The sequence below is a fragment of the Hylobates moloch genome, unplaced genomic scaffold (genome assembly GCF_009828535.3).
Source record: "Hylobates moloch isolate HMO894 unplaced genomic scaffold, HMol_V3 SCAFFOLD_8, whole genome shotgun sequence".
Taxonomy (NCBI): Eukaryota; Metazoa; Chordata; class Mammalia; order Primates; family Hylobatidae; genus Hylobates; species Hylobates moloch.
The window spans coordinates 61,493,112-61,511,121 of NW_026652283.1; the positions used below are offsets into that span (position 1 = coordinate 61,493,112).

The 18,010-nt window shown below is 37.9% G+C and overlaps 1 protein-coding gene across 7 annotated transcripts in view; it reads right to left on the reverse strand.

Annotated features, from left to right (window-relative positions):
* The window catches only part of DNM3 (dynamin 3), a 604,830-nt gene that overhangs the window by 101,797 nt on the left and 485,023 nt on the right, over positions 1 to 18,010 (reverse strand). For all 7 annotated transcript variants that reach the window (XM_032160976.2, XM_032160975.2, XM_032160971.2 and 4 more), the window contains one exon: positions 6,777 to 6,888. In XM_032160976.2, the coding sequence (XP_032016867.1) occupies positions 6,777 to 6,888 (112 nt within the window). The remainder of the gene's footprint in view (positions 1 to 6,776; positions 6,889 to 18,010) is intronic.

Sequence of the window (18,010 nt, forward strand, 5' to 3'; positions counted from 1 at the left end):
ATATTGCTGAAAATACCTCAAACAGATGGAGTTTATTGCATTCCACAGCAGTGCAGCTTTTGATCTACCAAATAAGTTTCAGGAGTTCAACCAAGTATTTTTGCACATTAGGGAATGACTGGCTTCCCCACTCGATGGCAGATGGTTCTGTTTGTAGTGGCAACAATGATGTCACAGGGTAGGAGGCCTTAATCCTTAAATACAAGAAACACACAAGCAGAGGACGTGGTGTGGCTTGGCCATTTCTTGTTTCATTCAATCATTTCCCAACTGTCTATTCTGAGAGAGGCGTAACAGTCATGAATGGTGAAATGTAAATGCTTTATAATTCCCTTCACCACTCTGTGTGGCAGCAATTTATGTTTTGATCCCTGAAAGCACTTCATTGAAGAAAAACTAAGACTCTTCAGAATTGGCCATGTAGCTCTTCTAAGTTCTCCTGAAAATGCTAAGAACAAAGTTATGTGTTGGGGGCTAACTACTGGGCATTTTAAGTCTTGTATTATTAGACTGCTGAAAAAATGCATATGAGGGGTCATCAGCACTTTAATAAATATGTATGCAGGTCTGTGGCCATTCCTCTTCTTCTCCTACAATAACGCAGAGACTTTTTCTCCTGTTATTTGACACAGAGAAAAATTCACTTTCAGAGTTTGTCCAAGTGGAATTTCTGAAGTTTCAAAAGGACTTCATTGTAAAGTGGTTTCAATCTGCAAAGCAGACTTAAAAGCATCAGTTATGACTGGGACAGTCCTGAGTTCAGAAGGAATAGTGAAGTTCCAGGGTGATTCACTTCCTGCCATCATTTTTAATCTCTTAAGAAAAATACACGATAGGGGAAGACCACTTATATATACAGCTAATAAAACCTCTTTAAAAACTCTGAGGTGTCAGACTTAGTAAATATGCAAAACTGGATTTGCACCAAATTTGTTTCCAGGACATTGTTTCAGACTTCCTACCAGTAGGCGGGCATCTGAGAGCAGGCTTGTGAATTCTCAGCTCCTGACAGCCTCTCTGCTCACTCCTGACTGACTGATGGAGGCTGGCCTATCCCCGCAGAGTGCATCAGATCTCCCTTTAAACAACTTGGCTTGCTTAGCCAATAGATGGGAAATTCTCCTTCACACACCCAAATCCCATTGATAGTTTCCTAAGAGAAGGGAAGTAATACTTAATTGGGAATTACAGCTTCATGGACACAATGATTTTAAATAATAAAAATATCATTGTTCAACTCCCACTTATGATTAAGAACATGCAGTGTTTGGTTTTCTGTTCCTGTGTTAGTTTGCTGAGAATGAAGGTTTCCAGCTTCCTCCATGTCCCCGCAAATGACATGAACACATCCTTTTTTATGGCTGCATAGTATTCCATGGTGTATATGTGCCACATTTTCTTTATCCAGTCTATCATTGATGGGCATTTGGGTTGGTCCCAAGTCTTTGCTCTTGTGAACAGTGCTGCAATAAACATATGTGTGCATGTGTCTTTATAGTAGAATTATTTATAATCCTTTGGGTATATGCCTAGTAATGGGATTGCTTGGTCAAACAGTATTTCCTGTTCTAGATCCTTGTGGAGTCACCACACTACATTCCACAATGGTTGAACTAATTTACACTCCCACCAACAGTGTAAACAGAGAGGGGAACGTCACACACTGGGGCCTGTCAGGGGTGGGGGGCTAGGGGAGGAATAGCATTAGGAGAAATACCTAATGTAGATGACTGGTTGATGGGTGCAGCAAACCACCATGGCACACGTATACCTATGTAACAAACCTGCACGTTCTGCACATGTACCCCAGAACTTAAAGTATAATAAAAATAAATAAATAAATAAATGCTATGAGACATTGAACACATTCACCCAGTTGAAGGCACTGAACTAGTTGTGACGCAGAAGAACCTTCATTTAATCCTATAAAGTCACTCTGAGGAAGGTATTATTCTGAGTTTAGAGAAGAATCAACAATTGGAAGGTTAAGTAAGTTGCCTGAGCCACATGGCTAGTAAATGGCAGGCTCAGGATTCAACTGTGAGTGGATTTGACTTGAAGTCTACCTCATTCCATGGCACACATTATGTTTCAAGGAATTTAAATTTGGAATTCTTTCATGTTTTATATAATTTAAATATTGTAAGCCAACAAAACTGTGCCAGAAAAGTCAGTTGTTTGTTATATCATGTTCTTTAGATATTTAATCAAATTCACATTTATTTATAATCACATATGTAGGAAAAATTTACGTACATGTGTCAATAAAATAATCTTTTAAAAGTTGTCTAATCGTAGCCTCTTACTACTGATACGCACACACAATACAGATTGATTGTCTTTCAGTCTCATCAGTGAAAATAACTATTAATTAATTACATTAGAAACATCTTTACTTTGAAACTGGATAAAGTCCTACATATTTAATGATATCAAATTTTACCATGGTTGTAATTTCAATTTAGTGACCATAGAAAATAGAAATGGAAAAAATAAAATCCTGCTAAATCCAAATTCAGATTAAATATAGTTTTAAAATATTGTGGCTGCTCAGAAATAGGTGACTGGTAGAATGCTAAATCTGTGGCTCAAAGGAATTTGTGTGTAAATTCACAGAGTAAATCAGTAGCCTGAATCCAGGACTCCTCCTTTCCATTTTAGAGCCATAGATGCCACTGCTCAGACAAAAATTCTACATTTTGCTTTGGATCCAGAAAGGTGAAAGAGAATAAAAGTAATTAGAAAATCCATATGGAAAAATAGTAGGGCTGTTGTATTTTATACAGATATCCACTGTAGTTCTTATCATATTGTAGAGCATTTATTTGTGTCTTTCTCTTTCACTAGGCTTAGAATTCCTATTAAGTAGGAATTTCATCTTTTTAATCTTTGAATCTCTAGAGTCCACTTTAATAGTGATGGATGAAGGGAAAGAAAGAAGGGAGGAAAGGGGATGGAAGGGAAAGAAAGAAATAAAATTTTAGAAAACCCCAAGATAAATAACTTAAGAGACAAAAGAAATAGGGGAGCAGAAGATTTTGATATGAGTGACATAAAACCATTCCATCACTTGGACGTGATGGAAAAAAATATATAGCGAGAATGTATTTTTAAAAGTGCGCATATGTAACCTTACTAGAAAATAAAATCTGTCTAACACAGCATTTCATTCAAGTTTGGGTTATGGCTGTTTATCTAATGATGTCAAACTTACACAATTTTTAAAAATGATCTATATAGAGATTTCTTTCCATTCAAAATAGAGGTATCTTGTGCAGAAAGCAGAACTTTGTAAGTTTAGACTCATGTCCATGCATGACACATAAATGTTTCATTATTAGGGTAGCAATTGACTGATTTGTAGACTCAATGGTTTATTGATATGAAAGCAAAATCACACTACTTAGGCATTCTAAAAATTTACATAGATGGAGGCATCTGTTATTAGGTTATTCGGACTTCATCAAGTCTTTCTAAATTAGGAATAACTACCTAAAAATAATTTCCTTCCCCCAAATACAAGTGCATGTTCACAAAATAGAAACTTTAGATAAGCATTCTAGTTAATTTCATCAGTTAGCTGCCATTTAAATATCTGAAAGTCAAGCGATTATGTAATATGACCTGTAGGACTACATGGTGAATAAGAAATGCAAATATTGTTTATGATAAAAACTGAGAAAAGGCAACATCATCGCACACTGCTAAATTTAATATCCTGTGTTGCCTTTGGTGTGTACTAAAAATTCCTTTGTCTTGATCTTCTAAGCAATTGTACCAAATATGCGTTGATAAACAAATAAAAATGATATAAAAGCATCAAAACAGATTGTGTTGTGAGATTTGTTTAAAATTGAGTATTCTAATTAAAAATAGAAAATATTTCTTTGTCTTTTTGATGTAGAGCTATGGATACATAAAAATCCAGCCAGTTTACTGGGAGATGGATAACTTTGATTTTCTAGGACAGTTTTTCCCTCATAAGAGATTCATTATAAGTTTTTGTTTTTGTTTCTGAGACAGGGTATCACTCTTTCACACAGGCTGGAGTGTGGTGGCATGAACACTGTAGCCGGGGCCTGCCAGGCTCAAGCAATCCTCCTGGCCTCCCTTGTAGCTGGGATCACAGGTGCCTGGCTAAGCATTATTTTTGTTTAAATGGCAAACTTGTCCAGTGCATTTAAATAGGTTTAATTTACAAAATCATAACTTAACAAAACATTTTCACAAACATTATAGTTGCATGTTAAGGCAGACACACACACACACACACACACACACACACACACACACACATTGATAAATAACCAAGCATACAAGCATATTTGGAAGATAGAAAATAACAAAGTATTTATAATCTCACTGGGCTATATGATAATATTCACAGTATTTCAACCTTCCCCTAGCTGTTAAAGAAAGTAGTTTTGATGAAAATGTTCATAATAAGAATCATAATAATTATAATTATAAACGAAAATATAGTGCTTACTTGTACCTGCCCTGTTCAATGCTTTCCCTGCATTATCTCATTTAATCCTATCAACCGCCCTATAAAAGACTACTGTTATCTTCATCTCAGAAATGAGAATCTTGAAATGTGAAAAGGCTAGGTAACCTGCCCAAGACCTCACAGCTTGGAAGTAAGCACCTGGAATGTAAATATAAGTGGTGTGATACAACAGCCCATGCTTGAACTCACATGCTTTACTACCCCTCATTATTCTCAACCATAATGAGCTTTTAAATACATAAATCTTATCTTGTCACTAAGTGACTTGAAACCTAGTAGTGGCTTCCATCTCACTCAGAATAAAATTCAAAAGGCTTGTCCCATCCTTCAAGGCCTACATCACCTGGTCCCTGACCCCTTTCTTTGTTAATCAACTATCACCTTTGTCTTCCCTCACAGTGTTCCAGACACACTGGCCTTGCTGCTCCTCTAAGACACTGAGCTTGGTTTTGCACTTGCTATCTTCTGCCAAGAGTACTCTTCTTCAGACTTCCAGATCCTTTACTCCCTCCCTTCTTTGAAGAGCCTGCTCTAATGTCAACTCTTCAAAGAGGCCTCCCCTCATCACCTTGACAAAAATAAAGCTCGCCTACCCCTTACTCTCACTGTCTGTCCCTTTAACTTACTTAACATTTTATAGAACTTATCACTATTTTAATGGTGCACAATTATCGTTATTCACTCCCTTGTTTAATGTCTGCTCCAGCGGGGGCAGGACCTTATTGCTATTGTTCAGCTCTGTATCACCAGGGCCTCGAATGGCAGCTGGCAAGAAGCATATGCTCCAAAGGTTTGTGTGGAATGAATTAATAAAAAATTAGGTATATGTGCATTTTTAATATAGAACATTTGTGAAATTAAATGCACTACCATCAATGGACAGGGAAGGGTAATAAGTAATAGAGTTAAAAACAAAAGTAAAAGTGGTACTCTGATGTTTAATGACTTCTCACATGTAGTCTTTAGAGTGGTACATATCTATGCAAATATCTACGCATATAACAGGAGAACAATTCGACAACAATTATGAAAATCATATATGAATGGTTCTGTACTCCTGGCTATTGACAGGAAAGCATCTAGTTTAATTTCCATTTGGAGGGCACAAAGCATATTGTGGGAGGTTCATTGTTTTAGGTGCCAGACAGGTATAGGATGACAAGTACAGCATGGAACGGCATAAAGAGGTCTATGAGTGAGTTAAAATAACAGCAGAGAGGACGACATTTTGGTGCAAGTCCTCAATCCTGTATTCCTGAAACTCTGTTACATTTTAGTATAACCCCAGAGATGTGGTCAGCCCTGAAACCCCCCTAGAAATACTTTAATTGTCCTATGTTTCACCCATATCTCAGACTTTCTCTTGAAAAGACTCTCTCCCAATTTTGAACCTAAAAAGGACCCAGCTCATGCATCATCATTCCTATAAACTGATCGAGAGCCAAGTAGGCACCTCAGGAGTTAAGCTGAACTAAATCCCCAAGACTTAGTCTCAGTACTTGAGTTCTGGGGAGAAACCTGGATAATCTAGATATTCAGGAGGAAACAGCAAGTGGAGAGGTCCACTCAGTGGCGGAGTCTGTTTAATGGTGGGTGCACATATGTTGGGTGGGACTTCTCTTTAAATTTAGACTAGTCTGTGTAATATTACATTTTCCAAAGAACACAAAGAAAAGGTCTGTTTATTAACTTGAATGAGAGAAGTGTCTTAAAGACACGTGAAGCATATTAATAAAGATAAGTGGAAATAGCAATATATTTTTTTTTGTTCTTTCACACTCATGAGGACATTAAACAGAGTTTGCACACAGATATACTTATGGATATAGGGAATATAGACATAATGAAAGGGGATAGATTTTTATTAAAATGAGGATATTTTAAGCAAGTCAAAATGTTGGTGTTATGATTGATGATATACTGATTGTATTAATACCATGATAAGTATGAAATAGCATATAGAGAAAAATGAAATTTTGAAATAAAACAAAAAACTTTGTCTTGGGCTGAGATTGCATATATGTTTTATGGCTAAGTAGGACATTTTCTTTAAAAAATATACTGACTAACTTCTTCAAATAGAAATTTAATAGAGAAAAAGCATTGTTAAAAAATATAAAAAGAGTAAACGAAGTATCAGTTAAAAGTGTAACAAATTAATTAAGTCAGTAAGAAAACTAGTTTCTCCAGCCTATGGTATGTAGGATTAATATTTTCTTAAGCATAGCTAATAATAATTTTAAAATAAGAGATATATCCAACTTACTACAGACTTGTCAGGATAGACCCCAGCTCTTAGTAGAGATGCCTTCCAGCTGTCGACATCCTCCTGGGAATCACATGCCAGCTCAAGGAAGCGATAGTCTTTGTATACATTCCTGGAGTTAAAAAAAAAATCATGCTTTTAGTTTGAACCAAATTCAAAGTCATTTTATGTTGCCGTAGATGATGATGATATAAGTGACAATCCAAATGGACAGTTTCTGACAGTCACTGGAGGAAAACAAAAACAACTCATACTTTAAAATAATTAGTGAATTTCTACATGTATTTACAATAAAATTTTTTTTAAAAAATCACATTACAAAGCTCAGAGTCATCTGTACTGCTATAAAATTAAAAAGTAAATACAAATGTATTCAATATTATACACTGGGTGTGAACTGATTGGAACTTATGCTGTGGGGAGGGAATCGCTATTGCTCAGCAGCTAGATCAATTCTCTGAAGATATTTTTACGAGTCTAAATGACTAAATAGCTCATAAAACTTTAAGATGCACGGCAATAATCTTACAAACCTAAAAGACACTGCTAGATGCAAAACAGAAATGCTCATTAAATTGTGAAAAGGAAAGACTGATAACCAGTGTTTAATAGGGTGAGATGCCAGTGAAGTACATATTTATGATTGGGATAGTATTTTCCTTTTATATTTCTTTTCCTGATAATACATAATGTGCAATACATGCCCATTTTTAAATATTTGGAAAGTAGAGAAAAGAATTAAAATGGTAACAATCATCCAGTTTCCACAGCCTAGAGATAACCTCCTTTTCTTTTTTTTATTTAAGATTTTTATTATTATTATTATACTTTAAGTTCTAGGGTATATGTGCACAGCATGCAGGTTTGTTACATAGGTATACATGTGCCATGTTGGTTTGCTGCACCAATTAACTCATCATTTACATTAGGTATTTCTCCTCATGCTATCCCTCCCCCAGCCCCCACCCTATGACAGGCCCTGGTGTGTGATGTTCTCCGCCCTGTGTCCAAGTATTCCATTGTTCAGTTCCCACCTATGAGTGAGAACATGCGGTGTTTGGTTTTCTGTCCTTGTGATAATTTGCCCAGAATGATGGTTTCCAGCTTCATGCATGTCCTTGCAAACGACATGAACTCATCTTTTTTTATGGCTGCATAGTATTCCATGGTGTAGATGTGACACATTTTCTTAATCCAGTCTATCATTGATGGATATTTGGGTCAGATCTAAGTCTTTGCTATTGTGAACAGTGCTGCAATAAACGTACATGTGCATGTGTCTTTATAGTAGCATGATTTATGATCTTTGGGTATATACTCAGTAATGGGATCACTGGGTCAAATGGTATTTATAGTTCTAGATCCTTGAGGAATCGCCACACTGTCTTCCACAGTGGTTGAACTAGTTTACACTCCCACCAACAGTGTAAAAGCATTCCTATTTCTCCACATCCTCTCCAGCATCTGTTGTTTCCTGACTTTATTGATCGCCATTCTAACTGTATAAGATGGTGTCTCATTGTGGTTTTTGATTTGCATTTCTCTGATGACCAGTGACGATGAGCATTTTTTCATGTGTCTGCATAAATGTCTTCTTTTCAGAAGTATCTGTTCATATGCTTTGCCCACTTTTTGATGGGGGTTGTTTTTTTTTTCTGGTAAATTTGTTGAAGTTCTTTGTAGATTCTGGATATTAGCCCTTTGTCAAATGGGTAGATTGCAAAATTTTTCTCCCATTCTGTAGGTTGCCTGTTCACTCTGATGGTAGTTTCTTTTGCTGTGCAAAAGCTCTTTAGTTTAATTAGATCCCATTTGTCAATTTTGGCTTTTGTTGCCATTGCTTTTGGTGTTTTAGACATGAAGTCCTTGCCCACGCCTATGTCCTGAATGGTATTGCCTAGGTTTTCTTCTAGGGTTTTTATGGTTTTAGGTCTAACATTTAAGTATTTATTCAATTTTGAATTAATTTTTGTATAAGGTGTAAGGAAGGGATCCAGTTTCAGCTTTCTACATATGGCTAGCCAATTTTCTCAGCACCATTTATTAAATAGGGAATCCTTTCCCCATTGCTTGTTTTTGTCAGGTTTGTCAAAGAGATGGCTGTAGATGTGCGGTTATTGCTGAGGCTTCTGTTCGGTTCCATTGGTCTATATCTCTGCTTTGGTACCAGTACCATGCTGTTTTGGTTACTATAGCCTTGTAGTATAGTTTGAAGTCAGGTAGCATGATGCCTCCAGCTTTGTTCTTTTGGCTTAGGATTGTCTTGGCAATGTGGGCTCTCTTTTGGTTCCATGTGAACTTTAAAGTGTTTTTTTCCAATTCTGTGAAGAAAGTCATTGGTAGCTTGATGGGGATGGCATTGAATCTATAAATTACCTTGGGCAGTATGGCCATTTTCATGATATTGATTCTTCCTATCCATGAACATGGAATGTTCTTCCATTTGTTTGTATCCTCTTTTATTTCATTGAGCAGTGGTTTGTAGTTCTCCTTGAAGAGGTCCTTCACATCCCTTATAAGGTGGATTCCTAGGTATTTTATTCTTTTTGCAGCAATTGTGAATGGGAGTTCACTCATGATTTGGCTGTTTGTCTGTTACTGGTGTATAAGAATGCTTGTGATTTTTGCACATTGATTTTGTATCCTGAGACTTTGCTGAAGTTGCTTATCAGCTTAAGGAGATTTTAGGCTGAGATGATGGGGTTTTCTAAATATACAATCATGTCATCTACAAACAGGGACAATTTGACTTCCTCTTTTCCTAATTGAATACCCTTTATTTCTTTCTCTTGCCTGATTGCCCTGGCCAGAACTTCCAACACTATATTGAATAGGAGTGGTGAGAGAGGGCATCCCTGTCTTGTGCCAGTTTTCAAAGGGAATGCTTCTAGTTTTTGCCCATTCACTATGATACTGGCTATGGGTTTGTCATAAATAGCTCTTATTATTTTGAGATACATTCCATCAATACCTAGTTAATTGAGAGTTTTTAGTGTGAAGGGCTATTGAATTTTGTCAAAGGCCTTTTCTGCATCTATTGAGATAATCATGTGGTTTTTGTCTTTGGTTCTGTTTATGTGATGAATTATGTTTATTGATTCGTGTATGTTGAACCAGCCTTGCATCCCATGGTGAAGCCAATTTGATCATGGTGGATAAGCTTTTTGATGTGCTGCTGGATTCAGTTTGCCAGTATTTTATTGAAGATTTTCTCATAGATGTTCATCAGGGATATTGGTCTAAAATTCTCTTTTTTTGTGTGTGTTTCTGCCAGGCTTTGGTATCAGGATGATGCTGGCCTCATAATATGAGTTAGGGAGGATTCCCTCTTTTTCTATTGATTGGAATAGTTTCAGAAGCAATGGTACCAGTTCCTCCTTGTACCACTGGTAGAATTTGGCTGTGAATCTGTCTGGACCTGGACTTTTTTTGCTTGGTAAGCTATTAATTATTGCCTCAATTTCAGAGCCTGTTATTGGTATATTCAGAGATTCAGCTTCTTCCTGGTTTAGTCTTAGGAGGGTGTATGTGTCCAGGAATGTATCCATTTCTTCTAGATTTTCTAGTTTATTTGTGTAGAGTTGTTTAAAGTATTCTCTGATGGTAGTTTGTATTTATGTGGGATCGGCAATGATATCCCCTTTGTCATTTTTTTATTGTGTCTATTTGATTCTTCTCTCTTTTCTTCTTTATTAGTCTTGCTAGCAGTCTATCAATTTTGTTGATCTTTTCAAAAAACCAGCTCCTGGATTCACTGATTTTTTTGAAGGTTATTTGTGTCTCTATCTCCTTCAGTTCTGCTCTGATTTTAGTTATTTCTTGCCTTCTGCTAGCTTTTGAATTTCTTTGCTTTTGCTTCTCTAGTTCTTTTAATTGTGATGTTAGGGTGTCAATTTTAGATCTTTCCTGATTTCTCTTGTGGGCATTTAGTGCTATAAATTCCCCTCTACACACTGCTTTAAATGTGTTCCAGAGATTCTGGTATGTTTTTTCTTTGTTCTCATTGGTTTCAAAGAATATCTTTATTTCTGCCTTAATTTCGTTATTTAACCAGTAGTCATTCAGGAGCAGGTTGTTCACTTTCATGTAGTTGTGTGGTTTTGAGTGAGTTTCTTAATCTTGAGTTCCAGTTTGATTGCACTGTGGTCTGAGAGACAGTTTTTTGTGATTTCTGTTCTTTTACATTTGCTGAGGAGTGCTTTACTTCCAACTATGTAGTCAATTTTGGAATAAGTGTGATGTGGTGATGAGAAGAATGTGTATTCTGTTGATTTGGGGTAGAGAGTTCTGTAGATGTCCATTAGATCTGCTTGGTGCAGAGTTGAGTTCAATTCCTGGATATCCTTGTTAACCTTCTGTCTTGTTGATCTGTCTAATATTGACAGTGCGGTGTTAAAAGTCTCCCATTATTATTGTGTGGGAGTCTAAGTCTCCTTGTAGGTCTCTAAGGACTTGCTTTATGAATCTGGCTGCTCCTGTATTGGGTGCATATATATTTACGATAGTTAGCTCTATTTGTTGAACTGATCCCTTTACCATTATGTAATGGCCTTCTTTGTCTCTTTTGATCTTTGTTGGTTTAAAGTCTGTTTTATCAGAGACTAGGATTGCAACCCCTGCTTTTTTTTTTTTGCTTTCCATTTGCATGGTAGATCTTCCTCCATCCCTTTATTTTGAGCCTATGTGTGTCTCTGCATGTGAGATGGGCCTCCTGAATACAGCACACTGATGGGTCTTGACTCTTTATCCAATTTGCCAGTCTGTGTCTTTTAATGGGGATATGTAGCCCATTCACATTTAAGGTTAATACTGTTATGTGTGACTCTGATGCTGACATTATGATGTTAGCTGGTTATTTTGCTGGTTAGTTGATGCAGTTTCTTCCTAGCATTGATGGTTTTTACAATTTGGCATGTTTTTGCAATGTCTGGTACCGGTTGTTGCTTTCCATGTTTAGTGCTTCCTTCAGGAGCTCTTATAAGGCATGCCTGTTGGTGACAAAATCTCTCAGCATTTGCTTGTCTGTAAAGGATTTTATTTCTCCTTCACTTATGAAGCTTACTTTTGCTGGATATGAAATTCTGGGTTGAAAATTCTTTTCTTTAACAATGTTGAATATTGGCCCCCACTCTCTTCTGGCTTGTAGGGTTTCTGCTGAGAGATCCACTGTTAGTCTGATGTGCTTCCCTTTGTGGGTAACCCGACCTTTCTCTCTGGCTGCCCTTAACATTTTTTCCTTCATTTCAACTTTGGTAAATCTGACAGTTATGTGTCTTGGGGTTGCTCTTCTCGAGGAGTATCTTTGTGGTATTCTCTGTATTTCCTGAATTTGAAAGTTGGCCTCCCTTGCTAGGTTGGGGAAGTTCTCCTGGATGATAGCCTGAAGAGTGTTTTCCAACCTGATTCCATTCTCCCCATCACTTTCAGGTACACCAATCAAACGTAGATTTGGTCTTTTCACATAGTCCTATATTTCTTTGAGGCTTTGTTCATTTCTTTTTACTCTTTTTTCTCTGAAATTCTCTTCTCACTTTATTTCATTAATTTGATCTTCCATCACTGTTACCCTTTCTTCCACTTGATTGAATTGGCTACTGAAGCTTGTGCATACATCACATAGTTCTCGTGCCATGTTTTTCAGCTCCATCAGGTCATTTAAGGTCTTCTCTACATTGTTTATTCTAGTTAGCCATTCATCTAACCTTTTTTCAAGGTTTTTAGCTTCCTTGCAATGGGTTAGAACATGCTCCTTTTGCTCGGAGAAGTTTGTTATTACCGACCTTCTGAGGCCTACTTCTGTCAACTCATCAAAGTCATTCTCCGTCCAGCATTGTTCCATTGCTGGCGATGAGCTGTGATCCTTTGGAGGAGAAAAGGCACTCTGGTTTTTAGAATTTTCAGCTTTTCTGCTCTGGCTTTTCCCCAGCTTTGTGGTTTTATCTACCTTTGGTCTTTGATGTTGGTGACCTACAGTTGGGGTTTTGGTGTGGATGTCCTTTTTGTTGATGTTGATGCTATTCCTGTTTGTTAGTTTTCTTTCTAACAGTCAGGTCCCTCAGGTGCAGGTCTGTTGGAGTTTGCTGGAGGTCCACTCCAGACCCTGTTTGCTTTGGTATCACCCGGCAGAGGCTGCAGAACAGGAAATATTGCAGAACAGCAAATATCACTGCCTGATCCTTCCTCTGGAATCTTCATCCTAGAGGGGCACCTGCCTGTATGAGGTGTCAGTTGGCCTCTACTGGGAGGTGTCTCCCAGTTAGGCTACACGGGGGTCATCGACTCACTTGAGGAGGCAGTCTGTCCATTCTCAGAGCTCAAACATCATGCTGGGAAAACCACTGCTCTCTTCAGAGCTGTCAAACAGGGACATTTAAGTCTGTAGAAGTTTCTGCTGCCTTTTGTTGAGCTATGCCCTGTCCCCAGATGTGGAGTCAATAGAGTTAGCAGGCCTTGCTGAGCTGCAGTGAGCTGCACCCAGTTCGAGCTTCCTGGCTGCTTTGTTTACCTACTCAAGCTTCAGCAATGGGAGACGCCCCTCCCCCTGACAGGCTGCTGCCTGGCAAGTCGATCTCAGACTGCTGTACTAGCAGTGAGCAAGGCTCCGTGGATGTGGGACCTGCTGAGCCAGGCGCGGGATATAATCTCCTGGTGTGCCATTTGCTAAGACTGTTGGAAAAGCACAGTATTTAGGCGGGAATGTCCCATTTTTCCAGGTACAGTCTGTCATGGCTTCCCTTGGCTAGGAAAGGGAAATCCCCCAACCCCAGGTGAGGTGATGCCCTGCCCTGCTTCGGCTTGTCCTCTGTGGGCTGCACCCACTGTCCAACCAGTCCCAGTGAGATGAACCAGGTACTTCAGTTGGAAATGCAGAAATCACCCATCTTCTTAGTAGATCATACTGGGAGCTGCAGACCAGAGCTGTTACTATTTGGTCATCTTGGAACGGGACCATAACCTTATTTTCTTATACCCTTTCATTGTACCTATTTTTCAGATAGTTGAGGTTCTATTTCTCTCCTTCCAACCCTCCATCCCTCTCTAGTTCTCTATTATCTTGTGTCATGCTTTTTCACTTACTGTTATATCATGGTCATTTACTTATACCATTAAATTTTTATAAATGTCAAGTTATAGTACCATAATATTCATTCATATAAATGTATGATGATTTAACCTTCTAATATTAGATAATTAAATAACTTTCCTTTTTGTTTTGCTATCATAAATAATACTTAAATAAATATTTTCATCCATGAGCATTTGTCACATTTACTACTATTATTTTCTGAATATGGATTCCTATAAATAGAGTTACAGGATCTAAAGTTTTTCTGTTTTTGTTTTTTGTTAGAGACAGGATGTCTCTTTTTTTGCCTGAGCTGGAGTGCAGTGGCATAGTCATAGCTCACTGTAGCCTCAAACTCCTGGGCTCAAGTGATCCCTCCACCTCAGCCCCCCATGTAGCTGGGACTACAGGCATGTGCCACCACACCCAACTAATTTTTCTATTTTTAGTAGAGACAAGGTCTCACTGTGCTGCCCAAGCTGGTCATGAACTCCTGGGCTCAAGCTATCCTCCTGCCTCGACCTCCTAAAGTGCTGGAATTACAGAAGTGACCCACCATTCCCAGCCTAAAGTTATGATCATTCTTAAAACAATACAAACTCCCAATTACCTTTCCAGAAAAGAGAGTCCAATTTAGACACACTAGCAGTATACAAGATTAACAAGCTTTCTTCTCCCTTATTCTCTCCCAAGGTGTGCTCATTTATGCCTAAGAGCCTCCATCTCCACCTAAACTCAGAAGGCCCATGTGTTTATATCTCCGGTCTAGACCTTCCCCAGAGTCATACTGCCTATTGACTTCTGCTCTTGAGTATTGCCAAGGAACCCTGACGTGAAAAACTGAACAGGTGATTTACAAGTTAGTCTTCTTCCAATGTTCCCATTTTAGTGGTGTAATTCAGATACTTTAGGGGTATTTTGGACACCTTTCACTCTTTATCACCTGTCTTCTATTTTACTACATAAAAGTGTCCTCTTTAAATTGTTATTATAATCACCTCTCTTTTGGACTGTTATTATACAATAGCCTCCTCATTGGTCTCCCAGCATCCCATGGCCTCTTTTAACTTGCTGTCTGATTTTTATAGTTTTAGATCTTACATTTAAGTCTTTAATCCTTCTTGAGTTAGTTTTTTTATATGGTGATAGGTAAATGTCCAGTTTCATTCTTTTGCATATGGCTAGCCAGTTATCCCAGTACCATCTGTTGAATAGGGAGTCCTTTCCCCATTGCTTATTTTTGTCAACTTTGTCAAAGATCAGATGGTTGTAGGTGGGGAACTTTAGAAGAAATTCTAGAAAATACCTTCCTGGAACTGGTCTTGGCAAGAATTTATGACTAAATACTCAAAAGCAGTTACAACAAAAAGAAAAATTGACAAGTGGGACCTAATTAAACGAAAGATCTTCTGGACAGCAAAAAAGAAACTATCAATAGGGTAAACAGACAACCTACAGAACGGGAGAAAATATTTACAAATTATGCATCAAACAAAGGTCTAATATCCGGAATTTATAAGGAACTTAAATAATATAGTAAGTGAAAAACAAATAACCCCATTAAAAAGTAGGCAAAGGACATGAACAGACACTTATCAAAAGAAGACATACAAGCAACAACAAAAAAAAACATGAAAAAATGCTCAACATTACTAATCATCAGAGTAATGCAAATCAAAACCATGATGAGGCACCATCTCACACTAGTCAGAATGGCTACTACTAAAAAGCCAAAAAATAACAGATGTTGGTGAGGCTGAGGAGAAAGGTGAACACTTATATGCTGTTGGTAGGAATGTAAATTAGTTTAGCCACTGTGGAAAGCAGTTTGTAGATTTCTCAAAGAACTAAAAACAGAACTACCATTTGACCCAGCGATTCCATTACTGGGTATGTATACCCAATGGAAAATAAATTGTTCTGCCAAAAAGACACATGTGCTTGTATGTTCATTGCAGCATTCTTCATAATAGCAAAGACATTGAATTAACCTAGGTATCTGTTAATAGTGGACTGGATAAAGAAAATGTGGTACATATATACTATGGAATACTATGCAGCCATAAAAAGAACAAAGTTATGTCCTTTGCAACAACATGGATGGAGCTGGAGGCCATTATCCTAATAATACTAATGCACAAACAGAAAACCAAATACTGCATGTTCTCACTTATAAGTGGGAGCTAAACATTGGGCACATATAGACAAAGTTGGGAACAACAGACAGTGGGGATTACTAGATGGGGAAGGAAAAATGGAGGAAGGGTTGAAAAACCACCTACTGAGTACTATGCTCACCACATAGGTAATGGGATAATTTTTACACCAAACCTCAGCGTCATGTGATATACCCATGTAACAAACCTGCATATATAAAATAAAATAAAATAAGTTGATATTAAATAAATAAGTAAATTTGTTATCTGCACTGAATCCTCATGATCTTCTGAAGTAAGACACTCCGATGGTTATGTGCTATTAGGAAAAAGGCCACACTCCCTATGATGGCCCACAAAGCCCTCAGGGTCTGGGCAGTCATTACATTCCTCTCCAGTTTCTTTGAACACTTTGCTCTTTCTGTGCCAGCCACCTTGGCCTTCTTTAGTTCCTCCAGTGTGTCAGATGTGCCACGCTTACTTCCAATGCTTTTGAATATGCTGCTCTCTGCCTGTAACTGTCTTTCCATCTCTCTTTGCACAGTTAATTCCTACTCTATCTTGGGATTTCAACTCAGTCATCACTTCATCAGGCATCATTTCCCTGACAGTCCTACCAGGCCAGGTCCTCTGTCATACATTTTTCCCCTTTCTATTATATTTACCTTTCCCTTGTAGCACTCATTACAGTTGTGATTTCAGAATTATGAATGTGTTTTTCTTTTTATCCTTCTTTCTTTTTCTTTTTTTCCTTTCTTTCTTTCTTTTTCTTCTTTCTGTCCTTCCTTTTTTTCTTTCTCTGTTGCTTTTATATTTGGTTATTTATTTTCATTAATGTCTACCTTCTCAACTAGCCCATAAACTCCAACGGAACGAGGAATGTATCATTTTTATATTCAACATTATATCCCCTGGGGATTCTGGGAAGATGATGGCTTAGGAGTATTCCATTTCCTCTCCACTTCTTACTCAGTTCAAACAGGTCCCCTTTTCTCAAGTCAAGCAGATATTGGGAGTGGTACTCAGGTAGACAGGGTGTGAGCAAGACATCTGTTGTGGCACTTTCTAGCTTTAGGACAAGAACCAGCAAACATCAGATTCTTGGTCGAGCTGTCTTTGATGACTGCAGGACCTTTGAGTGGGCCTGACCCTCTAGTCCTAAGAAGGTGTGGAGGGGCTAAGTTTTTCTACTCTAATGCAGAAGGCTCCCCTGAGTCTCCCATAGCAGTGCCTATTACTGGCCCATGACAAATGAGACGTCTATGCCTTCCCACACTAGTGGGACCAGCCCACTTAAAGCGTCCAGCAGTTGGACTTGTGCCATGATGAACAAATGAAAATGAAAGGATACCCAAAGAAGCTAAAAGTCAGAGAGGGAAAGAGTGAGGAAAGCAATCACAGCAGTCCATCAATGAAGGAGAACCTTTGGGGAAAGCAGAAGACAGAAGAAAATAAGGACTTGAAGAGGCACACGAACAGCATTAAAAAAGACTTCCTAGAACTAAAAAGTCAGATTTTTAAATTAAAACATTGAGTAGATAAATAGCAAGAAAGGCTGATCAGTGTTGAGACTAGAATTAGCAACTTTGAAGATCTAATAGAAGTGGAAAAATATAAAAGGACAGAAATGATGAGGGTGTGGAGGAAAGACCCAGAACATCTAACTTGTGAACAAGAGGAGTTCCAGAAAAAAAGAAAAGGAAGATAGAAAGAGAAAAACAATTATAAAAGACAATTTTTTTAAAAAGAAACTTTCCCTGAGATTTAGAAAGACACAAATAGGTACATCAAAAGTACAATCAGGTGGAATTAATGAGAAAAGATACAACTGAGGCATATGAAGTTCTAATAAAAAAGTATAAAAGAAAAATGTGAGAAACATACTCCCAGATAAACCTTGTATGACAGGGAGGGTGGAGCCAAGATGGCCAAATAGGAACAGCTCCGGTCTCCAGCTCCCAGCCCCAGCGACACAGAAGATGGGTGATTTCTGCATTTCTGCTTGAGGTACC